We start from the raw sequence: 26761 nt of genomic DNA on the forward strand, positions 1-26761 counted from the left end.
CACATGTGTGTCCTTGCTTTTGTAGGGTCCTGCTAACTTTCAAGAGCCTCTGTAGTAGCATGGATCCTGTATGTCTTTCCTAAAGGTCAATGATGAAGTTGTCGAGTTTCTTTTGCATTCTGTTGCAGAGCTTCATTATTCTTGTATAAAATTTTCATAGTGTCTTACCCAAATCTTTGTTGCTGCAATTTAAACTTTCTACTGCTATTACTCTCCATAGTAATAGTGGAGAACAGACCATTTCTTTCTGCATTTTGGCAGGCTTTGATGGACTTGAGTACTGTTGCCATGTTCTTAGTCATCTTTTCTTTAGGCTAAATGAGGTTGTGTTTTACAGACTTCTGATTGCTCCTGTTGTTTTCCAAATATTCTTATCTTTCTGGAAGCAGAATAGAAGTCAGCCACAGTATACCTGCAACTTTGCAAATGCTAAGTAGAAGAGAAAGATTGTTTTATTGTACAGGTTATACTTCTACACTCTACTGTGCTGTTTGTCTTTTGTCCCATGTTGAACTTGCAATGTTTTGTACCCTCCAGACCCTGCTGAAGAACAGTCTTTACTTGTTCCTCAGCCTGTGCAAATGGTTTTCTTCCTTCCTTATCATTCTTACTGAAATCCACGTGTTCTGGTTTGGCTGTTTTGTTTGTTTTCCCCAAACCCATTCCTCTGGTCTTATCATTTTGATCTAAAATTTCTCTTTAACATGCATACACTACTTGTGGTTTCCTGTTATCTGCATTGGCAAAAACCTCTATTTTCTATTGCCCAAGTCATTAATGAAAACACTGGAGAGAAGCAAAGCCAGGACAAACTCTTGCAGAACATCCATCCATTTTGACAATGAATGTTAGTATCTCGTTCCCGAGTTACTTACCAGATCCCTCATGGATTAATCAAACAATCTTTTCATCAACATATGTCCCTTACCTTGCTTACAAGAATTTCAGGTGCAAGTATTCTTTTTCTCCTGTGTTCCACACCCGTCCCTCTTTCATGAAACAAAATTAGTTTTATACAGTTTTCTCTTGACAAATCCAGATTGATTACAGTATATCCCATTACCTTCTGGGTGATGACAAGTTCTTTGATACAGGAGTTTTCTAGGACTGGAAGTTAACTGGACCAGTGTACAATTTTGTTATCTCCTGTTCTTTCAAGTTTTCTTTCCCCACCCCGTTCTTTCAAGTTTAGTGGCAAGTTCGCCCTTCAACAGTCTCTTGCTATCCTGAGGTTAAAAAAAAAACAAAAACAAACAAAAAACCCAAAACAAAACCAAACCTACAAACAACCCAACCCCTTCAAAAAACTACAGTGGCTGGAATTTTATCTTAAACCTATAGAATTCAAGTGTAGGACTTGCATGGAGTTCACCTTGTTGTCATGTACCTATTTTAGTACCCTTTAAGCTGTTCCACTTCTGTTCTAGGGTGAGAATTCTTACATGTTTTCTTATCTTCTGCTCTGTGTAGTACTGATTATTTAAAGTTTCGGTTTGACAAATATTTTATGTAGAATTTATGCTATCTTTAGAAGAGGAACAATGCACTTACCTCTGAACAGAACTTCCATGGAACCTTCTTCCTTCCCAGTCCCTATACAAACTACTTTGAAATAAAACAAACCACAAGAACAGAAAGAAAAAAAAAAAAAAAAAGAAAAAAAAAAAAAAGGTTTTAAAAGCACCTTCCATTCTTATGCAGGTTTATATCCGGTCATATGGGTTTGCCTGTTTTGTGGGAACAAGAAAAAGTAGGGGTGGGGGGAGGCGGGCAAATGAGCAAGATTGCGGTGATGACTGGTATTTGTCTTTGCTAAGTGCGTGTGTGAATATGCATGTCCAAAGCTATTTATTACTAACCACAGATTCAAAGAAGCATGCAGTATTGTTTTGTAAAGAAGAGTGATTTCAGAGTTAAAGCAATAAATTCTTCACTTCTACAGCTGACAACTTTTTCCTAGAAATTAAATGCCTGAAATAGGACACACTGTTCCAGCTGAGACCCAAGCAAAGCTGTGTAGGAGAGAGATTTCTTTCCTCTGTCTTCAAGGCTGCTACTTCTGTTTTTACATCCCCAGTATGATATTTGCCTTCTGTTAACTTAGGTTCAGTTTGCCATACAATACAAACAAAACAACCCCCCCTCCAACCTCATAATCTCCAATTCGCAGTTCTCTCTCTCCAAAGCTGGAGTAATCCGTTCCTCCTGGCCCCCTGTACACTGTGTATTTAGCTTACAAACACATCAAGGCAGGAATTGCCTCTTATGATGTTATTTCGTATAGGGCACTAATATCACCTGTTTTTTTCAAGCACTACATCAATACACCTATTCTGTGATAATTATAATAATTATAAGGGTGTTTTTTTCATATCCTGGCTTGCTCTTGCCAGGCCAAGAAAGAGCTTGACCTCCCGTGGACATTAGTAGCTTTATGTGAAATTTATGCATAAACGTTTCTGAATTTTTGTAGTGGCAGTGAATTTTATTTTTTTTTGCTTTCGACCACTCTCTGTGTTATCTTTCTTGCTCCAGTGGTTTGTTGCAGCAGGATTTTAGCACTGAAATTCTGATAGACAGACTTTTTTTGTTTTTCTAAATAAAATGTAAATCTTTGTTTCTAAAATGACCCTGAACGATCTTTGATATTAGTTGTTATTTTTAGAAAACTGAGAATTTTCACATGCTATTGTTTAAAGTGTAAACTTGTGGTTTTTATGACTTGGTATAGGGATTTGCTCATGGGAAAATGAGAAAAATGTCACCTGAAAAATATACATTTGATAACATTCTGTCTCTTGTTATTAATTGTTAATGATTCTGCTTTTTACATTTTTTTTCCTATAAAAGTCAAGTCACTGCTGCATAGAGTGTGCAGAGCACTTACAGTGCTGAAATCTTCCATAGGCAGCATGTTGAGATTGAATGATTCCCTGACTTAATTATGGAGCGGATCCTTTGGGAATGAGACAAAGATGGCCATTTGAACATAGGAAAAGGAATAATGAATAATTAAGGAGTCTAATTAATTGTGTTTCTTATGCTGGAGTAGATTGTGGATTTTTTTTTTTTTTTTTGCCTTTGTATTTTCATTTTAGAAGTTTTCTTAAAACTTAGTAAATTGTATATATATTGGTAGGAACTAGGGTCTTCACTGAAAATTCTGCACTTTTGCTAAAATTCACCCATTTTGCTCAAATGAGAAGTCTGCAGTTGAAGTCAGAGTTAGTAGATGTGTCCTCTACTTGTCAAGGGAACCTTGGTCCAGCATGCAAGTGTGGCGCTGAACAGGGAAGGAACTGAAACTGCAGCTCTCTGTTGGCTCATGTGTACCTGTTTTTCCTCATTTTAGGAATATTGCATGTTAGTAGTAGATTTTTTGCATCTGAATGTAGTTCAGAGAAATTAAAAATGAAAAATACCTACCATACAAAACAAGTCAACGAACCATTTTTCTTCCTTTCTTGTACTTTCTGTATTTTTGCACCACAGAAATTTAACAAAAAAAATTATACAGTCGAAAGTTTTGGGCAACTGGGAAGTGCTGGAAATTTCAAAGAAAGCATTTTTTAGTGACCTTTGCAGATGGGTCCTTTGTTGTAATTATTCATCAAACTTTTTATTTCAAAATAAAGCAATAAGTAAGCTGCTTTTGATACGCAGAGCTTGGCGACAGGAAGATATATGGGCACTGGGTCACTTAGTGCATCTGCCTACTGTTGAAGGCGGGTGGGGGCAATAACCCATTCCATAAGGTGATCAAGAGCTGCCTTTGTCTGAAGCTATATGTATTTTTCCTTTTGTGGCTGTGTCATAGTAGGGAAGGTAAAATAATATTTTCATGGTCACAGTATCTTCCTAAGGCAAAAGGGACTTACTAGCCCTGGATACACATTGTGCAATGATTTATGTGGAGACTCACTTAGTCAAAATTTCTTTCAGCCTAAAGTATACATTTTTGACTGAAACCTAACAAAAATGAAAGGACGTTAATTAAAGGACAGTGGAAAATAACCTGTTATTTACAGGACAATGTGTTGCATCTATTTGTGACTGTTGGTTCCATCCCACTCTTTGTCTGGCAGCTTCATTTGCTTAAGCGGATTCACTTATTGACACCTTTGCAGTTCTGCAGTGGTGTGGCTTTTTACATAGCTGTTATTATTATGAGACTGCAACTGCTCCAGAAAAGGGACAGCAGACGGGGACTTAATGCCGAGTAACTTGAAATACCACAAAGACATTTCAGGCTGCTGTTTTGGGTTATTTTTAAACCACTCTGCAGTGAGGCGTTTTCCATCTGAGATGAGCAGGGAATAACTCCTCTTGTATCTGTTCAGGGACTAGATGATCTGGCAGAAAAGCTTCTGAAAGCCACACAAGGACCTTCTTGATATCTGCTTTCATTATGTTGAAGGAAATCCCTCTGTGGGCTCAGTGTTTGGTGGATGTGTTAGCGAACTGGCTGTTGCTTTCCTGTGTTGGAGCAGAAGTTAACAGATGCAGCAGTGATTAATTGTCCACTCAGGGTGAAGTTTGTAGCTGAACCATAAAATCCTGATGAATGGGCTTTTGCGTTTAATTTTTGAAGCTCACGAGAAAGGGATAGATCCTCCCATCTGACAGAGTTCAGGTTATGCATGTGGGAGTGCAAAACTGATACAAAGCTGAGTTTTGCACTTAATCCTATATGTGGGGATAGCTTTTCCTGGCTGTGTTAGTGTCATTTGCAGAGGGACCTAACAATTCCCAGGTCAAAACTCTCAGCTTGGTGCCATGAAGCACCATCCCACTGACCTCCTGGTTTCCCTCTTGTACCGGGACTTGCAGTAGCAAAACTAGGAGAGCGTGGTGGACTAGGCAGAGAGTGACTATGACACTAGGAATCTGGGGAATGTTAATATGCTGAATTTTTGGTTTCAGAACATTATTGAGTAGTTTCGAAGAAGGGTTGAAAAATATGTCAGCAACTGTGATCTAGTGTCAGTCCTGGATATAGCTTCCACCCATTAACATGTTTGAAAACAATTTACTACCTTTTCATAGTCATCTTTCTCAGCACCCCTAAGACACTGATACTCTACATCAATTTCAGTCCCGGTTGTAGTCTGTTGTTTGAATTTCAGGGAAAAATGTAGAAAAACCTTATCTAAAAATGCATGCTTGTATTATTTCAGTGGTTCACAGTAAATGTAGGTTTTTTGCAGTATTTTTCTTGCTGGAGGAAGAATAGGAAGAAAGGCTTTGGTGTGTTTGCTCAGCAACAATTTGGAGCTTACATATTTTATTATTGCCATGTTCCTTGCGTCAGATAGATTTCCTGGACTCCTCAGCAATTCCATCCACAAACCCACTCAAAGTCTATCTTCTAATTAGTGTGCCTCTATAAATAAGATACACCTTAGTTTGTCATGAGTCAGAGATGAAACTCTTTCACATATTCACAGAACAGTTCATGTTAATTTGTCACATTTAGCTCCCTTTCTCTGCATATGCCTCAAACAAAATTATGCTGGTTTGGAAGTCAGGGATGATACTCTCCAGGTCCTGGGTACTCTGCAGTCTTCTATAGTCCCACTTTCTCCTCTGCTAGTGCTTGAGTGTGTTGGGTTTGTCTGCCAGTTTGTTCACAGGCAGATTTACCATGTTTGCATGGTGGCCTGGGACAGTTGAAGATTTATTGTCCCATTTTTCTTTGTCCCTGAGGCCATGGGTTGAGTGAGGCTTGAGTCAGCTTTTGAACTGTCCCGATTTACAATGTAAGCCTTAAAGGCAACCCAAAATTGGTAGCCATTTTCTTTAAATGTCATGCCTCAAACTGAAAGTTAGTGATGAATTCACAGACCATCCTCCTTGTATTGGGAGCCTGCTGGACTGCAGGAGGTATAATTTCATCAGTTAAGCCAAACTGTGTCATCTCTGCATAGAGGACTAGTGATTTAGTACTTAATTCTTTGAGGTTGAATGTGACTGTTGCTTTGAGCTTGTTTGAGCTCAGAAGGCAGATGATGTGTCTGGAGAGGGCTTAGTGAAAAGCTTATTCCGTGCCTGTTTTCTATGAGGGTGGTTTGGAGGGTTTTGAGCTTTTTGGGGTAGGGGGGTCGGTTGTTTGGTGGGTTTTTTTACATTTACGGTTGCTACCATTTCTACTTTAAATTTCCAGTGAGGGCAGCCAGGTGGTTTAAGAAGTAGTAAGCCTCTTGGCAGGACAGTACAAACATCCTCAGCTTCAAATATCTGGCCAGCTATCACTGCATCCCTGAATTTGTGCAATTTCCAAAGATTTTTTTTTTTAAGCTGTTGTGCCCTAAAGAAGTCAAATAAGAAATAAACCATAATTCAATAAAATTCCGAAGAAGTTAAGGGGTAAGCACTATAAAAGTGGTTTATAAAACGCAGTTTAGAGATTTCCCTTCTCTCTGTATAGTACATGCATCCCTTTTTGACTCCATCATGTTTCCTCGGAGTTTCTCTGGGATTGCTATTGCCAAAGCAGGATTCTGCTAGAAGAGGCAGGTGGCGGTGGAAACTCAGTGCAACAAAACAGAAAGGCAAAACAAGACTTAACTTTTCTTTTTTTCCATTCACTTGCTACTTAGTGACCTTGATATTCTGCATGTTTGGAGATGGGTCCATCCTGCCCTGACATCAGATGTGCGAAAAGGAGATAAAAGTAAAATTACATGCTAAATATTCTTTTAATCTGGTATGTTTGGTTTGGGTTTTCTTTTTTTTGTTTTGTTTTGGTTTTGTTTTGAGACACAAGGCCTACTAGTCCAATGCATGAGCAGACAACTCTTATGAGACTCCTTTGAAGGGTTCTTTTATGAGTTAACTAAGTATCACATACCATTTTTAAAAAAAACAGAACTCTTATTTCTTCTGCTTAGTCTTCTACCAAAGTGTTATTTTCATGAATTGGTAAATCGGTATTGCCCTCATTTCTAGTACATCTTGTGCTTCTTTCTTCTCTTATTCTTCTCACTTCCACTGCTTTTCTCCACAAAATAATCCAGAGGAGGGCTATAGTGGCAGGTAGACTCCCCTTCCCTCTTTTAACAGTTTTTCTGTATCAGATAACTCAGAAATTAAGAATTTAAGAGTAACCTAACAGGAATTGGCTTTATTTTTCTTCATGTGTTTTCCTTTCCTTTACTCTTTGCTCTTTCTGTTCTACCTATAACTCTTCATCTTTGGAAAAATGTAAACATACTCTGTTTACCAGTAAGAGTTGTCATAGTGACCTTCCAGCACTGTGTATGATTATAAGTCCTTTTTGATCCATCGTGATCTAAGTAGCGTAAATATTGAGTGTTTCTATGGTTTTCCATCTTCCCTAAAAGAGCTTAGATTTCCATAGATCTATTTTTTGGCATATTCTTAGTAAATCAACATTTTCATGATTGTCTCCGTTGGGGGGTGGGTTTTTTGATTTTTTTTTTCTCTTGTGCTACACAATTATTTAAAATAAATGTAAAAGTGACGGTATCATCTTTGCTCCATAGGCTGCTGACTAATCGATAAATTAACTCCAATAATTAGATCACAAACACTTTTTCCTCCCTATAACTTCTTGTGGTTTCTCAAGACCTGTCTCAATGTTGTGTGCTGATGCCGTTTTGCAGTTTCTCTTAAATCTAGTTTTACAGTGGGACTAGCATCTTAAACTAAACCAAATGACACACATGGCTTTCAAGTTGATAAAATCACTTCCCAGCCATTATTACAGATTTGTGAGTAGAGGAAGCTAAGCAGAAGTTATCCTTGAGCTAACAGAAAGTGTAAATTTCCCATCGTTCACGTAAGATACTGTTTCTCATTCTCAGTAACTTTATCAGGACCCTATGGATTGTGCTGAAACACTCATTGGCATTTCATTAACTTTGTAATTAAGGGTGAAATCAAATAGCTTAATTATTTTACTGAAGTCTGAAAAGAAGCACTAAATGAGGTTTTCCAGTACCTGATTCCCTTGAAGTGAGTTATGACAAATCTGGCAAGAAAACCTTCACACTTCATCCAACTTTTGTCTGGTAGTACCCTATCACCTTCCAGAGAATAATTCAGTTCACTCTTTCCCCAAAAGCAGAAACTGTACATATACAGTCTTTTTCATGGGGGTCTGAATCTTTTACTCACTCCTTTTTTGCCACCTCTTTTCTGTCTGAGACTGTTCTAGCCTGCAAGCTACACAAAATCTCCTTAGTATTGCTCCAACTATAAAGGATCTTTTTTTTTTTTTTTTTGGCTGTCAATTTACTAGCTAAGACACAATTTCTCAAAATCTCAGTTTGAAAAGGTGTTTTTTCTTCCTGAAATCTATTTCAGCAGTTTGGACTCTACAGTTCAAGTAGAGATTGTAATTCATATAATAAAAACATCTACATGTTTGGTCCAGTTCATTAATTAGCTGAAAAGATACTTGGGATGAAGCAGGCTTGGGTGACAGATAAAATCATTACACTTGTACACGTCTCAAGGGATTGGGTGAGTTCACTTATTATCCTCATTTGTTAGAATTATTCTCATTAATATAAGCTTTGGCTGCTTTCTACCTGCATAGAATATGGCCCGTGCATAAGGTGGTGTTAGGGCTTTTAAGCTGCATAGGTGCATATTATTCTGTGCCAACATTTTAAAAAGTATGCTTGAAGTATTTTAAACATATAACACTTTAATAATACATTATTTGTATTTCTATTTAATGAGGTTACTTAGCCATAAATTACAGGTTAGTATGGTTAAAAGGTTTATGGAACGTCACGGGATTAGCTAGCAAGTGGTGAGTGACAGCAGGATTCACTTCATTTGTGGCTCAAATAAGAAGTTGGTTTCCTAAGGCAAAGGTTCATAAGTCTTCTAAATCCAGATGGAAATGTGTTGGGAATAAGGGATCCAACTCTACGGAATTTTGCTGAATCCAATTTCAGTTCTGGTCCTGCTGTATTTTTCTAAGCACTGCCCTGCTAATCACTGCGTTCTGTCAGACAGGGGAAATACTGTCAACTTTATTTTACAGAGAAAGAACTGAACTTCAGAGAGAATAACTGCCAAGGTCATGCAGGCAGATTGTGAGCTAGAAAGTGAAGCCTTGGGTGCTTTATCTTTTTATTATTATTTTTTTAATTATTTTTTAAATAGGCACAAGGCAGTCTTCTATTTCCCACCAAAACCTGATAGCTTCTCCACCAGCCTCCTTGAGCTACCTTCTCCAGCCCCCTTAAACCAAGAGCCATTGCCCAGTTCCCCTCTCCAGTAGGGCTCCTGTGGTACACTGGAATCTTCTCACTGCTGCCCTGCACTTCCCTGCAGAGCTGGGCCAAAATCCAGATACCTGCCTGAATGTGGCTTTTGACTGCTTGCAGTTATGCTTTACAGTTGAAAGCATGCTCTGAGCGTCCTTCGGGTATACTCTTTGCATCTTTAAAAATATAAATATGTTTATTCAAGCTTCTGTAGCACATGGAGAAGTGGGAATTTACTTCTAAAACCAGGCATTGCTCAAATGAAAACATTCCTCCTTCCACAACTTTCCAAAGGCAGCCATTATATGAGTCTTCAGAAGTCTTTCAGATGTGGAGGATGTGTAGGGAGAGGCACGTGGTGGTGTGTAGGTACAGGGAGTTTGGATACAGACAGGAACCTGTCATTTTACTGCATCAGGAAGAAAGGTCCCTAAGGTCATATAACTGTGGTCTCCATCCTTGAGCATTTCTTAAAAGTACTTCCAAAATAAACAACTTTTTAAACCTAGTTTGTTAGCCTGTGAACAGTAGACAAACTGCACTGTGTGCTCCCTTTTGGACAACGTACAGCGTGTTCAAAGTCGTTTCTGTTTTGCGGATTTAAAAGGTTATTTCACTTTCACATGTTATGTCAAAAATGGATGCATGCCACTTAATGAACCTCAACAACCTGGATTCAGAAAACGTCTCTCAAATTCAGGGGAACAGTCTTTATGACCGCGTGAGACCTTTCTGGATTTTCTGCTACACTCCAAAGATTCAATATGATTTGGCTAATCGCACTTCAAATTTAAATTTAACTTTCTTTTTACAGCAAATTCTGTTTTTTCCTTCTGGAAAGAAATGCTAGTAGCACGTGAAATACACTGGTTTCACTTGTGGAGACTTTTGGTTCTTATCTGAAAGAAATCAGACTGCCTTAAAATGCTAATCTTCATTACTGTGAAGTATGCTACTAGGAATACTGGGAAAGGTTAAAAACAGCAGTCTCGATGCAAGCTGCTGATTGTTCATATTTGTGTAGAAAAAATATGGTTCCTTATTTACTAGATGCTTGCTCTGTGTTCATCCTAGTAAAAGATCCTCCTGCAGGCCTTAATACTGCTGCTATTTTACCTCCCATAATGAATATTCAAAAGCTGCAGTCATTGAGGACTCAGGTGGCAAAAATAGTAAGATGATTGAAGCAAGCCTTGACATAAAAGCCTAAAAGTACATTTCCAACTACATGGAAATAGTGCCGATTTCCCTTTCTGACCACGTAAAAGAACGGTGCCAGGAAATCTCCCATGAATTAAATGCCTGTTTCACACTAGTGTGATCGCATCTTTCTTTCTGTATGATGTGTTGTAATAAGTATGTTTAAAAAAAAAAAAAAAAAAAAAAAGGAAAAAAGACAACAGGGCTTTCTGTAATCCTCTCTCACAAAATGTATTGGAATTAAAAAATGGGTATAAAGGACACACTGTTAAGATATGGCAATGCATGCATTGTTTTCTACATAATGCAGTCAGGGTCTCCATGGTAAAAAGAAATTTTTATTTTATTTTTTGTCACCATCAGCAGTTAACCTAAAGTAGGAGCTGCTCCATTTCATTATAGGTTAAACGGCTTACCATATAAAACTAGCTGAGATAGGTACATCATTAACACTGCCTTTTTTAATAGGTTTTAAAAACATGCTTTAGGATTAGTGAAGAAAATACAATACAGCACATGTTATTGTTCTGGAATTTTTTTCAATAGAAAGCGCTTCTTTTCAGCATTCCCCCTTCAGTGGAGTCACTTAGACACTTCCAGCTGGTGGCAGGGGATACAGCCATAATACAGCTTTCTCTGTCCCAGCTGTCTTTTTCATTACGTTAAATGCATTACGATGGCTGCACTGTTTTACAAAGGTTCAGGTACAGAAAGGTATAGGAAGAATTCTGCAGCGGTGTATTTTTGTAGTGACTGCAAGCTTCTGTGAGATCTCTGAATCCTGAATGTGTTCCTGGCTCTGGTCACAGATTTCCTTCCAATCACTGGAACATTTGCTGTAAGGGCTGGCTAAAGGTGCCTGAGGAAATCACCTTTTACAAGGGAGCGTTGTTGTAAAGGATTTTTAATGCATTATGGCTCACGCAGCATCACAGTTAAAGAAAAACAGGGATTTAGAAATTAATGCTGATGAAGAAACTGAGAAAAAAAGAAAACACAGGAAAAGATCCCGGGATCGGAAGAAAAAGGTATCTAGATCTGTGCCAAATTCTGACAGGGATTCTTTTGTTTTAATTTTCTTACCTTGCAATTTGAAGTATCAAAGCTTGTTCTTGCGTGTAACTTGGTAGCTGTCAGAGCAATTTGTTAACATTGTAAAATAGCATTGATAACCACGGCTGTGGGGTTTGCAAAGCAATTGAATGTTTAATTGGAGATGAGTTGATTGCAGTGATGATGCAGAAGGTGTGCATTCATTTCCCAGATAAATCACTTGTGTTACCGAGATACGCAAACTGTCCGTGAGTTGAAAATAGTTTGTAACCGTGCTGTGAGGTTAAATGCTGAGCTTTCTTAGAGGTTTAACAGCATAATACTTCAGCTTTACATACATGTACTTAAAAGGGATGTGTGTGGAAGCAGATTTTTTTTCTTTGTGTTGGGACTGTGTCACATGTTTGGCTTCTGAAACATCCATTTTTGGGATAACGTTACAGAAATAAGGTGTTTCCGTGTTTCTCTTTTTTCTGAAGGGTGAGCTGTTTTACAGAATTGAGCTGTTAACAATCGGTTATTAGCAACTTTCTTTTGTTAGGGAAATATGTGACTGAGATTGCAGAGCCTGGTTTTTCTCTGCTGTGGATTTGTCTTAGCTGCAGAAAACCCTCCAGCAAACTAGGATCCGAAAAATTCAGTAGACACTGCATTGCTCATTGTTCAGTTCAGGAGCCTCTGCGTGATTCCAGTCTTACTGTTTCTCTTTAAAGGTATAAAGCAAAATAGTTACGGTTTGTGGCATAATGTCAGATAAAGAGGCCAGCCACTTTGGCAGCTCTGTGGATATGTCCTTAAAAATGACACCTTGTACTAGAAATAAGGCCCTGCCGTGATTTCTTGTCTTTGGCTGCATTCTATTATAATTTTTCAAGAACATATCAAGAAGCCAGTTGTCTTAACAGAGACCTGGGTATGTAGTATTTCTGTGTGCCTTTGTGAAATCCCCCTAAGGGGGGACTGGCTAATCTTCATATGCTCAGAGAAGCGGTCCATGTGCTTCCTAAATGACATGTAGATTCCTCTAACATATGTGCATCTTTTGGTTGGGTGGGAGTCAGCATTTCCCTGCCCTTTTCTCTTTTTTCTCTGCCATGGCAGTACTATACATGATGAAGAGCACTAAGAAACCCACTGCCTTCTGTTCTAGTGAGCACATTCGGAGACTGTTTAGATGGCTGCAGTGAATGTACTGCAGCATGTTAACTGTAGGTATTTTTTTTCCTATGTGAATGTATACACACAAGTCTTCTGAATTATCTTACAATATAAAGGAAAGTGTGAAAATAATATTCTTTCTTTGGGGCCAGTTTTGAGGTGCTGCTGTATGAAACTGCTCTGAATTAGTAATATTTTTCTTGACCGCTGCTTGGGTTATGTGCAGGTCTGTAATGTGGCTATCAGGGTGGGTTTCTTTTTCCCCAGCTGAAAATGACCACAGCAGTTAAGAATTTTAGGACCTGGCCTGTCAACCCATATTTATCTATGACTTGTGAGCTGAAATGTATAGTCTCTCAGCTAACTCTACTCATGATGCAGGAAGCCCACGTTGTACTTAATGTGCTCAAGTTTAACAATAGTGTGCCCAAACATATCCATGAACTGTCTTTGTATGAGGGTGCTTTCTCACAGTTTGTAATTAGAACAATGTAGAAGGGATGTGGCAGTGAGAGGCTCTTGATTCAGTGAGGTGAGACAATTGCTTTGTGGACCAAAATGCTTTATTGTTTATACAACACAGTGCTGTCGAAAGGAAATCTCTTAGCAACCAGAGTGGCACATGGATAAATATCAGCCTATTAATCTCAAATGTATGGATTTTCTGGGCAGTCTTTTATTTCTGCATCTCAAGAATGAGATAAAATTGAGAGCTTTTGCTCCACCAAAGGCTTTTTTTGGGTCATGTCGTCCCATCCCTCCCTGTCCTCCCCGCCCCCCCCCCCCGTCCCCTTTGTGTCACACTGGAATTTGGTAGCTTATTCCAATTTCCTTCTGGGTTTCCTTAGGACTTTGCTGATTCAGGACATGCAGTGGGTCTCTCTACTAGGAGAATGGAGCAAAAAGCAGCAAGTGCTTCACTTAACATTTATACATTTGGGCATCAGTCTTCTCACAGCAAAAACATGGTTTTGCCACCCAGTACATAGGGAGTAGGAAGTCCAGTAATTGTGGTTTGCCATTTTGTACTTTCCCGACTATTTAAAACATTTTCCCCCCAATTTTTCCACTATGAGTTGTGAGTCACTTCTTGTTCCTCTGCACCACCCACCAGCAAGCAGTACTCGTGGGGTTTTTTTGTTGATCACATGATACTGCACAAAGCTAACCCTTTGCTTAAGCAGCATACAGAAATATCCTTTAGGGTCTTCCCGTCACATTGGAACAACAGAGAGTGCTAACGTTTCTGGATAATTTATACAGTAAGGAGACGAAGGCAGCCAATGATTAGAAAGTAAAGCTGGTGGGAGCACCCAGTGTCCTAGACTTGATGTTCAACAGTCATGCTGATTTATGTTCCTGTTTAGTTTGAGGATTGCAGTCTGCAGATAATACTTCACCGCTTTTGACTGGTTAAGCAATTTACAATGTAATAATGTTTCTGTTAAGGCTTGCTTCAATGCTAGTGTGAGAGAAATGACCTTTTTAAGAATATACACAAAACAAAACCCTGTATTATATCCAATCCCATTTAATTTCAAGGTGAGATATTCTCAAATTGCTGCACTTAGTTCTGTAGAGATGCCGTGCTTCTGTGCCCTGTGGGCCCACCACACTCTTCCCGTTTGCCTGCATTCAAGACATTTCTGAAGGTTCAGAGATTAAATAGTTTGACTCATACAAGAGAACAGGATGGGGCCAGCAACTAAAGCGAGTACAGTGAAGGGTCTGCATTACACAGGTTCCCTGTTTATTCTGTTCAAGTTATATTAGAGCTTCAAGCAGTTCTGCCTCTGGATGGTTGTGCAGCGTCCTGCACTGCAAATAGTTTGAGTACACCCAAGGGCAGACCTGAGCCTTAGATGGTATCACAGAACAAGCCAAGCCACCCTTAATAATGTCAGTGATAGGGTGGCTTGCTTGATTCCTTATACTGCAGCTCTGTCGTGTGTAGTTTGGTTTATGAAAACTATCACAGAATCACAGAAGTGTCTGGGTTGGAAAAGACCTTGAATATCATCTAGTCCAACCATTAACCTAACATTGACAGTTCCCAACTCCCCCAGATCCCTCAGCGCTGGCTCAGCCCGACTCCTCAACCCCCCCAGGGCTGGGGACTCCACCACCTCCCTGGGCAGCCCATTCCAACACCCAACAGCCCCTTCTGCACAGAAATCCTTCCTGACATCTAGTCTAAACTTTTCCTGGTGCAACTTGAGGCCATTCCCTCTTGTTCTATTGCTTGTTACTTGGCTCCAGAGACTCATCCCCCCTCTCTGCCCCCTCCTGGCAGGGAGTTGCCGAGGGCCAGGAGGTCTCCCCTCAGCCTCCTCTTCTCCAGACTGAACCCCCCCAGTTCCCCCAGCCGCTCCCCAGCAGACCTGTGCTCCAGACCCTGCCCCAGCTCCGTTGCCCTTCTCTGGCCACGCTCGAGTCATTCAATGGCCTTTTTGGGGTGAGGGGCCCAAAACTGAACCCACCCATCGAGGGGCGGCCTCACCAGTGCCAAGCACAGGGCTCAGATCCCTTCCCTGTCCCTGCTGGCCACGCCAGTGCTGACACAAGCCAGGATGCCGTTGCCCTCCTCGGCCCCCTGGGCACACTCTGGCTCATTCTCAACCCCCCCAGCCTCTCTCTGACTGGCAGCTCTCCAGCCACTCCTCCCCAGGCCTGTAGCCCTGCTGGGGGTTGTTGTGGCCCAAGGGCAGCCCCCAGCATTTGCCCTCAGTGAAACTCCCCCAGTTGGGCTCAGCCCATGGCTCCAGCCTGCCCAGGTCTCTCTGCAGCCTCCCTGCCCTCGAGCAGATCAACACTCCCACCCAGCTGGGTGTCATCTGCAAACTGACCACGGGGGCACTCGATCCCATTGTCTAGATCATCAATAAAGATGTTAAACAGGAGTGGCCCCAAAACCCAGCCCTGGGGGACACCACTCGTGACCGGCCGCCGACTGGATTTAACTCCCTTCACCACAACTCTCTGGGCCCGGCCATCCAGTTTTTTACCCAGCGAAGCGTGTGCCCATTCAAGCCACGAGCAGCCAGTTTTGCCAGCAGAATGCTGTGGGAAACGGTGTCAAAGGCCTTACTGAAGTCAAGGTAAACAACACCCACAGCCTTTCCCTATCCAATAAGCAGGTCGCCCTGTTGTAGAATGAGATCAGGTTTGTCAAGCAGGACCTGCCTTTCATAACGCCATGCTGACTGGGACTGGTCATCTGGTTGTCCCGCATGTGTTGTGTGATGGTACTCAGGATGACCTGCTCCATCATCTTCCCGGGCACCAAAGTTTTACAAGGTCTGTAATTTCCCAGATCATCCTTCTGACCCTTCTTATATATGGGCATCACACTGGCCAATTTCCAGTCTGTTGGGACCTCCCTGGTCAGCCAGGACTGCTGGGAAATGATGGAAAGTGGCTTGGCAAGCACCTCCAGCCAGCTCCTTCATCATCCTCGGGTGTATCCCGTCCAGTCCCATAGCTTGTGTGTGTCTGTGATGCAGCAGGTCACTCACTATCTCCTCCTGGAATGCGGGGGGGGTCGGTCTCCCAGTCTCTGTCTTCTGGCTGAGGAGGCTGGATTCCCTCAGTACAACTAGTCTTGCTATTAAAGACTAATAACTAACTAGAAACTGTTTATCCTATAATAATGATGGGAAATAAATTAGATGCTTAGTAAGTGCATTCCTAAAATAAAGGTGAAATCTCTGAATATTTTTTTGTGTTTTCTGTTCAGTACATAGTAGAAGAGAAGGGCAGGTCCTGGCACATACTTAATGATTTATGTTTTATACAATATTCAGTAGGACTGAAGAGGTTTCCATTTTCATGTAATGCTCAGGACCTAGCATGTTCTTTGGGACCACAGAAGAGTGTGATCATAATGCACAGCCTGGCTGCTGCCAGCTCTGAGATTCTAAAGGCTGTTGCTGTCACATCCTCTGCTGCTGCAAACTTGGGGACAGAAGTGAAAATAATGGATGCCAACGTCACAGATCCTGGTAATTTCATCATAAGGCTCACAGTCTTTGAAGGTTTTACTTAACTTTTGGGTACGCTGGAAAAAATTGCCCTGCAATTTCCTAATGGGTATAAGTTGAAACGCTGTGTCAGGAATGATCAACCTGTAGGTGTGCGGCTGTTCATGTGGCTTCAAGGAGCTTGTGCATCTTCTGGGCTGGGATCTGCTCCCATCTGCGAGGGCCTGTGGGAGATGGCTTTGACTGCCCAGCATAGCAGAGCTGCAAACACCTCCCAGGGGCAGCGGGACCCCAGGAGGGATCATCATATCCTAGCTGGGACACTCCCACTGTTTCCTTTCCCCTCAGCTCTCTCAGGGCTGTCAAATGTTTTATGGACCTCAGCCATGCCAAGGCTTCAGTATGAGTCTCATGAGGTTGAAAAATTCACCATCTGCACCCACACAATTAACTTGAGCCAAACGGTTGTGTGCAGACCAGCTTCAGTGCAAGCGGCTTCTCAGTTTGGTCCACAGTGATAATTAAGCAGGTTTAAGGAAAACAGGAATAATACTTTCTCTGGCAGGCACATGTTCCTGCAGTGAATCGTCCTGTGGTTTTAAAAACAATTTGGCTTGGAACTGGTGCAGTTTTCACATGCAAACAAGTCTACTAGTTATTAGGTAAAGCTTGAAATGTGAGCTTCAAGGCTTTTAACTCAGATAACAAGTACAAATCCCCATCTATTTTTTAAACTACTTAATTTCATGATTTTTAACCAAATCTCTGGGTTAGAGAGACCTGTTTCATGGTTTCTGAACAGTTGAACTTCACAGTAGTAGAGTCTAGATAGGTCGGGCACAAATGATTTGTTCCTTAACTCATTTGTGTTAAAACACGAACCATGCAGATGTTGCTCCAACATCTGGAAACATGACTTATGGTAAATTAAAACATAGTGTAGATTTAGGTGCCTGAAGGAAAAATTGTTAAGTCAGTGCATCTTTAATAGTTACAAGGAAAATTTCAGTCATATCCTTGATTTTGGACATGATGCTCTGTCAGAGGCAAATCAAGTAATGGAAAGATATTTTTGGTAGGTGTTTATGGATACTGGCGGATGGGTTATCTGCTAGCAGTGTTGAATTCTTACCAGCATGGGATTTGGTGGTGAAAGAGTGTTTCTATTCAGCTGGAAAAACAATTCCTTCTTTGAAGATGACCCCCAAAGGAATGAAAAGATTGCATTGTATTGTGTGGGTAGCACCACAGCATCAGTTGAAGTGGGCACTGCTCAGTGTTACTTTGTTGTTTATAAACCCAGGAAAAAATTTTGCACTGTTACACATTTACATTTTTATTTAGGCAGGTTGAAAACATTCACCTTTTCTTCTTCACCTTCTTGATGCCTCAGGATTGTGCCATCAGAACTGATGGCCATTAGTTACTGTTCAAATGCCAGTTTGGGTTATAAGTCACGTTATACTTAACGTTACCAGCTCATGGTGGGAAAAGATGGAGAAGAGGGAGGACTAACAATAGGAGACCTCGCCATTGCAGGAAGATTGCTCAGTGACCAGATTCAGAGTTGGACTCTCAGTGGGTGTAAATCAATATTGTTTCAACTACCTGGTTGGTATTAATGCAGTCTTTTATCCTTTAGGGTTTTCCACCCGGGCTAGGTTTTATCTGGGTTTTTGGGGAGAGCTGAGGGGGAGAGGGACATGTCACTTCTATGGGAGAATGGATGCTTTTGAAGCAATAGAAAGTTCAAAGATGATGTTTGAACAGTGATTTTTTTTAAAAAAAAAACTTTTAAAAGGATCTCTTTATGTGGTTATGAATGTTCAGCCCTGTGCCAAAAGTCAAAGCACTGTTAATTTCAGGCTCTCACTTGCCTGAATTGGTAGGTTCAGGATAACTCCTGCTTATTTTGATACAGTTTCTCTTGGCCATTCACTAAATATTTGTTACTGTGAGTCAAAATATTTGTTGACTAGTGGAACTGATTGAGCACCTGCTAAAATGGAGTGTTAGACTCAGTTGGACCTAGTTTGACTGGAACAGAGACTAAGAACTAGGCTCTTGGTGTATGTGATGTGGGTAGAAAAATGAAATAGAGAAGAAAAAAGTCTGAGCTGCAAGTTGAATTAAACAAAAATTACTTAATTCCCATACAAAGCCTGCTTTATTCCCACACTGATTGGAATGGAAGTTCAGATAAGTTGGGTTTGCTGCTGCTCAGTAATTTGTACAGCTGTTAGGCCACTGGTAGAGTTGTAACAAGGATTTTCTGACTGAGGCGTTGGGGCTGGTGCAGGTCTGTGTTGTAAAAGCACAGCAAACCAGGCCTTTGGGGTTTGATCAGGCCACGTGCCTGTCAAGTTGGAAACCTCTTAGGCTTTTTAGCAACTCTACAAAATAATGCCTCTGTGTTAGACTGGGATGTGGGGGGGCCTTTCAGGTAATGGGCTCAGCTGGGATGATACAGCTGTCCTGCATAGTTCCTGACTTCAGTTATCCAGCATGCTATAGCCCTGTGTGTTAAATGGTGAAAGATAGGTGCCTTCAGAGAATAATTCAGTGCGTGTGAGACAAGGTAAAGCAATGTCCTCATTTTCAAAGGTATTAAGCATCCTCCAGCCCTGCAGCTTCAGCCAAGAGCTTTGGGCATTCTGCAGATCAGGCCCTGGCATCTCTGGTGGATGTTTGGGATCATGTAACACTTTCAAAAATCTTTCTTGCATGTCTGCGGCCTGAGCGTGGTATTTGTGTGGAGCTCTACTTTGTTGGTCAGTGCTCTGCGAGGTGGTTAGTTATCGACCTCCATGGAAGAGGTCAGGTTTTGGTTTTAATTTTACAGAGATTGAAACCACTGTATGGCAACTTGGAAAGGAAATCCACAGAATGTTTCTTTAGTGTTTATTCAAATAAGACTAATGTGGACAGGAGAACTAGATTGAAATAAGATTGTTTTGCTAATTGAAAAGAAAATTCACTTGGGATGTATTTTTTTTAAAAAAATCATAATTTTGCAAATAAGCTGAAGTTCTCCGTTATTTAGGAAGTTATGACTGTTTAGTAACGTGAATTTGTTCTGTATGAGAATGTTATTGCTGATAATATACACAAGCAATTTAATGCCTTTGTATTATATATCAGAACTAAAACTTTATTTTCCCTTTGTGGTTGCAGAAAAGTACAGGACATATTGTACTGAGTAGTCACCTTCATGTGAACGTTGTTTTAGAAAAGTTTTATGGTTTGTTTTAATGACCTGAATGATGTATTTTACCTAACTTTTTGGTTGTTCAGCTATGTTTTATTCACAGGTTTGGATTTTAACTTACTGGGCAGCTGAAGAGTCTAACGTGTGATATGTTGTACCGTCACTGTTGATGTATCGATTTTAAATCTCAGTTCGAGTGTTCATTTCAGTATCTTCCTAATTTTTCATTGAAAAACGTTTATAATTAAGGAGAAAGGTACAAGGTAGAAGGTGTTCACTTATGTTTCTGATATCCTAGTTTATGCAGAATATATCTTACTCCGTATTTATCCAACTGGAATTAACGTGACTTTATTGAAGTAGTTACTTCTTGATGCAAGTGGTAGCATCCAAGGCCCCTGCTAACACATTGATTGTTCATGAGAACAAGCAGAAAATTAAGGTCTGTACCTTAACAGGTATCCACTACACAATGATGGCAAGTTATGCAGACACAATGTCCACATTTATTTCATGGGTGTAACATGACATATGTCATAGTGCCTAGTGGAGGCTACCTCAACAAAATCTCCATCAGTAGCATTAAACTTGCTGCCTCTGGTGACCCCTTCTCTACCAGGAGCCAGGCAGGCTCCCAGGTGTGTCTGGTGCTTCACCGGCAGAATGAATAATTTGTAAATACAGAAATCCCTACTGTGATCTTGTCACTTGCTTCCCTTGTGAAGGAAGGGATGCACTTTGATACCTGATTCAGCATCAGTGGAAATCATTGCCTGCTTCTGCAAAGCAGTCCGTAATGGCTTGTAGAAAATTGTGTTTTGTAGAGTCTGCGCAGATTTCTGAACAGCTCTCAGTTTTGGTGCGTATCAGGGGAAAATCACTGGTCACTAAGCTTGAATTATATTCATGTATTCCACGCTCCTTTGTAATACCCCTTAAAGTGGATATGCATAGACAGGATGAGTGTGTAACAGGGAAACTGTTTGTATTTCTGTAAAATATGGGAGGTATTTTTGAAAGCAGAAAAGTGTATCCTTTTTTTTGTGTGTGTGAAATCTTGTCAGCTCAGCTCTGAGCCACAGCCATCCTTAACCCTGTGGCCTCTGCTTTTTGAAATAAGATGTTATTAAGTATCCAGGCTCTGCTGGAGTAAGAGTTGAGAGGGAAGTCAGAAGAGGAGACAGGTAGTTGGAATTCTGAGTGCCATGAAAGGATTTCCTGGAGCTGCTAAAGTGGCTGTTTTTACCTAATCATATTTTAAAAGTAAGCACCACGATTGTGTAAATCCTTGAACTCTGATAGACTACAAGCAACTAGTAACCAATCCGAATTCAAATACTTGCGTAGGTTACTAGTACTGGGGAGTAACCATGGGGTGCAACTTCTCTGCTCATGGTGATGTGATCTGCGAAGCTGGGGGTGGTGCTCTTGCAGACAGCTTCCTTCATGGCATCCTTGTGCTCTGATGGCTGAAGAGTTTGGCCTGAGTACAAAAATTCATACCCTCTACAAGTAAAGGGTTTATACACAGCAAAACACTTACGTAATGCGTGTGAGTGAGTTTGCATGTGTACAGGGCAAGAGCAGGAGGGGAGGTGGTGGTCGGGGATTTGGTTGTGGCACCAGACCATCTGTAGCCCTGAGCTGGGCATCTCCAGAGTGTCCCTGCTTCCCACAGTGAGTCTCCCTCTGTGTCAGGGACCACTTACACTGGGAGAGGTTGTGTGGTGCAGCAAAGCGTCTAATTTCAGAGGACACGTGTTCCCTTTGCTCCCGTGCAAAAGGAAAGCCAGGCTCAGCCCATCGCCAGTGCTGTTGGCCAGTCTGGGTCCTAAGGGAGAAGCTGTACACAGAGTTGTTAGCAATGTTTCCAGAAGTGTACGCTGGGTGGTTGTATATAAATCGTTTGTTTCTTCATTTATGTAATTTGCAGTGTTATTCTGTTCCGGTGCTGTCGTTGTTTCCTAAAGGATTTATAAATCCTTTTTTAAATAAGAAGACAGTTTGCAAGAACAAGTCATTAGCTAGAACAGAACAATAAATTAAACGGTCTTTTTCAAACTTCTGCCAATTTTCTTTTGAAATTCTTCAGCTGACAGCATCACCAGCAATTTCATCACATTCTGAGTTCACAAAGCTCAGAACAGTTCACAAGTCAGTGTAGTTGGTATCTACCTTTCAGTTAGAGCATGCTGATTTGCATATTCTAAAGAGCTTTCCTTAAAGGCAGTATTAAAATGAGAAACCACAGTGATGCCAACCTGTCTGTACCCTCTAATAAACCATACTTTTACTTGCCCTTTTTGGTGTTGGTAGAAGATACAGTTGTGGAATTCACTTTCTGTTCAGCACATCAGTTCATTTTCTTTTTTTACTTCTAAATGTAAGAACATAGAATAGCTCTGTCCTTGACTTCCTTCAGTTAAGCAAGATTGTCCCAGCTAGCTGGGCAGTCGTCCTTCCCAGTGGCATGTCCTGTATGTTGTCCCCAAGCTCACCCATCTGAGGTGGTCTCCAGTGTTCTCTGGGAACCTGAGAACAGCAGAGCCGTGTCATATCCACTGGTTAGATATTCACTTCTCAACATGAGTTTACGGGGCATTTTACTAACAGAAGGCAAAGGTGGAACTGAGCCACTGATTAGAGCTAGCTCTGTATAACTCAAGTCATTTTTACCAGGGTTGTAATTCGAGCATTTTATAAATATAGGCATTCATAGCTTTAGCTGAGATTCCTTCATAGGTTGAAAAATTTTATTTTCTCCCACCCAGCTTTTTTCTTTCTCCCATTACTGCATCACCACTCCTTCTAGACCCTAACATGCTATCTCTGAAATTGTAATTATTTCCCATTCATTAATCACTAGGTTAATGTTTAGCATTTGCAACCATCTCATCAGCTGAATTTACCATTGGTCCATGAGGAAATATCAGTGTCTGGGTGATCTGAGTCCGTAACCTGTTCTCCTGTCCCCTTCAGATTTGTATGGATCTAGCAATTGTCTCTGGTGCTGAGGCTAATGTTTTCATGCCCACACTGCAGGAAAACTAATGCAGCTATTATTCAGAAATAGACTGCTGACTAGACTTTGAAGCACAGGCGAATAAGCCTGGAGTGTTCCCCACACCTGAAGGGAAAGATCACTGAAGAGGAGAAGTGCATGTACCAAGCACCTCGTGGTGCAGCAAGTTAAAAAAGATCCTCAATCTATGTGTGAGTAAATGCAGTATTTTCGTGTAGTGCTGAGGAAGCCTCTCTCAAAAGAGGCTTTTTTTGGCCAGACAGCAGCAGACAGTATGTTCTGGAGGGTGGCTGTGGACGGTTTCCTTTTTCTTACACAAGACTCTGAAAAGTTAAAACATCCCATAGTGAAATATTGCAGAGAAGGGGGTGGGAAAGGCTTCCTTTATTGCATTTTTTCCATCTAAGCAAAGGAAACATCTTCAAGGAGAATCACTGGATACCTGCAGTCCTAGTTTTTCCTACCACTTGATTTAATTTGAAACCACCAGCACTTTGAAGCTGTTAAACATCAAAATTCTGATAACTAAAGATTGCTGTTTTTCTACCAGTCTGAAAAGATTAAAAAGATGTTGAGAGGAAAACATCTCTCATGACAGTGGGTGCACAATCAAAGTTTCTAAGTAGGGCAGCCTGAGGAACAGCCAACGCTTTTTAACAGTTAAGGGAAAGTGTATGTTATTTGATGTTCCTATCTGATATTTTCCTGTCTACCTTTTTTGTAATATCCAAATGTCTGGTTATGCTTAAAGAAGGCTTAATAAATGTTTTGCACACTCAGCATACGCAACCCACATAAAAGATAGAAGTATGCAAACTTCCAAGTCATCCAAGCAACAAACAAAGGGTAGGGGGCTCTCCCACTGACTCACAGTTTGATCTTAAGCAGTTTATTTAATCCCTGCTTTTTCCTCTCTGTAAAATATCCGTATTTTTCTTCTTGTGCATTTTAAGGATCTCTTTTCAAATGGCAAGCGCTGTCTATTTTTCTGTTCTTGATACACAATATATTTTGCGTGCCTTGCATAAGGACCATTGCTACAAAATAAGGCCCATGCAGGGTTTATAGTTTTTTTAATTACTTTGGAGCTGCTCAGTGTTGCCCTGGTGTGTGACCTATTGGTTGCATCCACAGCTCTCGGGAACATTTTTGCTGGTGTCTTGCCATAATTCTGGAGGAGAAATGTGGTTTTTAAAGAAGTCTATGCTTTTTAAAAAGCTTTTGGTGGAGAGGAAGCATGCATGGTAACAATTCTAATTATGGCCCTTGGTATTCAGTATAAATATCCAATTTACTGTTATTTAGGTTAATTTTCTTTTATCTAGTATACCAAACCATTGGCTAAAGGCTGTTTCAGAATGACTGATCATACTAGTCAAGTTGCAGATAGAAGTGGGTCTTATTTACAAAGATTTAGTAAAGCTCTTCCAGAATTGTTTCTGTTTAGCCCACCCAGTACACAGGAAAATTGTCCAAATCCTGGTTTTAGAAGTGCATGAGTTTAATCTAAAATGGCTAAATGTAGTATATTTTGTAACGTATGTATCTTCTTGTTGACCTATGTGCCTGTTATCCTTGAAGCTAAACTCACAGAATTGTGGTCAAGTCATAGGTCCAATTAGAAGAACCACTGAACATATGCAATAAATTCAGCTTGAAAGGCCACATGCACAATATGCCCTGGGTTGGAAAGCCAAGAGATGCTGTGAGCACACAAGATCCGCAGGGAAGCTGTTCAGAATCGTAGCCCTTTGTTCCCGACAGCAAAGCTGCCCCTTTCTCCTCGTTTACTACCAAATGCAAATGAGCAAACAAAGCTGGTGCACTTTTAAAACAAGTCAGTTTGAAGGAAGATGAAGAAAAAAGGAATGAAAGGATTAGAAAGGACCTTGATGTTGAGATGGGAGCAGCGATTAAAGATCCAGGAGGAGTGACTGGGGCTGCTGAGCCAGAAGTTTGGGTTTATTTTGGCTGTAACTCGCTGCTGGGAGATGAACCCCTTGTTCTGGGGAGCTCCTTATTAACCCACAATATTTTGCCCAGGCTGAGTCAGTAGTAAAAAACTGGGAGGGGAGAGAGCAGAATAGGACAAAGCCAGCAAAAATTCAGTCTCGGCTGGGGACTGGGCTCCAAACCCTGCTGAGTTCAGGGAGGCTTGCGGTTCCTTTCAGGACAGTGCAGATAGGCTCTGTGAGCAGTGAAGGTGATGGATGGATGATAAGATGGCTAAGGGGATGGCTCTCTTCCTTGAGAGCATCAGCTGTGCTGCAAGCAAGCAAATCCAGTGCTGCCTGCAGGGCTGCTGCTCTCTGATTGCACTGCTGCTGTGGGACTGCAGTTGTCCTTGTGAGCTGCTCCTCCCCAGACAGAGCTGCTGGCTTGTTAGGGGGAGAAATTCAGGCATCGAAGTAGGCAGAAAGATAAAAACCCTTTAGCTTTATATAGCAGGGTGAGAAATGTAATTGGTTGGAGGACATCCAAGAGATTGCGTCTGATTAAGTCCTTGAAAAGATAAGATCTCTTATCCGTTACCTGGTTGAATGAATTTATACTGTGGATATGTAGCCTAGTGCTTTGTCAAGGTCCACATACAAAGAGGCAACCACAAATTAATCAGGGCTTGTCAGTTTTAAGATATTTCTGGTACAAAGTTGAGCTATTCAATTTTGCTTACAAAAAAGTAATTGTTCCCGGAAATAGCAGTCTGCTAACTAAAATGTAATTTTAATAATTCTTAAATTCTCAATATATTTTTTTAAATGATTAAAATTTAGGGGTGAAAACAAAATTCAGCTTCAGGTCTTTCTTTGTGTTTCTTTTTCATGTGCAGTAAAATTTTCTCACATTTTCTTGACAAGTCAGAATCTCTGTCCTAGTTTTCGTAAGATGTGCTCTCTGTGCCTGCCTGTTTCCTAGAAAATAGTTGTCTGAACAGAGTTGCCTGGAAAGGGAGCAAAGGTAATATCTCAAAAGGCAAATAAAGTCACAGATTATATTCATAATCAAACTAAACAATATTTTAAGAAAATATGGGGGAAAGATACAAAGAGAAAAAATAAAACTGAGGGGAGAGCTTGAAAAACTAGCCAGCTGGAGGCTTCTGACTGGAACTTTGCAGTATGTTGGATCTTCTTTTAGGTTCAGTTTTATCTGGTTTAGCTGTTCAAAATAGTGGTTTTATTATTTTTTTTAGAAACATGCATGTTATCTGGTGGCAGTTAATTTTGTTATTTTGTTATCAGTTATTTTATGCATTTATTGTTTAGATGAATATTCGTTCCTTTGTCTCTTGGATAGTATTGTTCCTGAAAATATAAATATATGAAGCCTTACTAACGTGGGCTGCCCGGAATAATTTTTTTATTTCATTGGTGGCCAGTTACTCCGATTCAATAAATGCGGTTGTCTGTTGTTCTTCTGTTTGGCAGTTACAGATTAGGGCTGCATAGCTTTAGGGAGGATTTTCTAGCAGTACAGTTTAGGTTTAATATGTAGCAACCTTATTCTGAGTACATCCTGCTGTTTGATGAGGAGACATCAATGGCTGCTCAGGGGAAGAGTGGTGGCAAGACAGGACAAGGTCAGAGGTAACTCGGAGGGAGCGTATTAACCAGCCTCAGAACGACAACATGCACTTTTTGCAAATGGCAGAACCAGAATGTTCCTTCCAGAATGAGAAAAAGGCGGTTATGTTTTGTGGGAAACTGTTGATGGCTGTCCTGGCACTGCATACTAACAGTCCAGTGAAGTCAGTGGAGGAAAGCTGGTCCTTCAGCCTTGTGTTGTTAACATACCGCTGGTATTTTTAGAGATTTTTCTTCCACTGTGATATTTACAAACATTAAGATTTCACTTAAAAAAACGCTGCATGTCTTTTAAGTCTAGTTACGCTGTA

At 40.7% G+C, this 26761-nt stretch overlaps 1 protein-coding gene across 1 annotated transcript in view; it reads left to right on the plus strand.

Moving 5' to 3' along the window:
• Window positions 1–9759: 9759 nt before the first annotated feature.
• The window catches only part of ANK3 (ankyrin 3), a 218046-nt gene continuing 201044 nt past the window's right edge, over window positions 9760–26761 (plus strand). The window contains exon 1 of the mRNA XM_074924321.1: window positions 9760–11473. Within this exon, the coding sequence (XP_074780422.1) occupies window positions 11360–11473 (114 nt within the window). The 5' untranslated portion in view covers window positions 9760–11359. The remainder of the gene's footprint in view (window positions 11474–26761) is intronic.

The sequence above is a fragment of the Athene noctua genome, chromosome 21, assembly GCF_965140245.1.
Source record: "Athene noctua chromosome 21, bAthNoc1.hap1.1, whole genome shotgun sequence".
In the NCBI taxonomy this organism is placed as follows: Eukaryota; Metazoa; Chordata; class Aves; order Strigiformes; family Strigidae; genus Athene; species Athene noctua.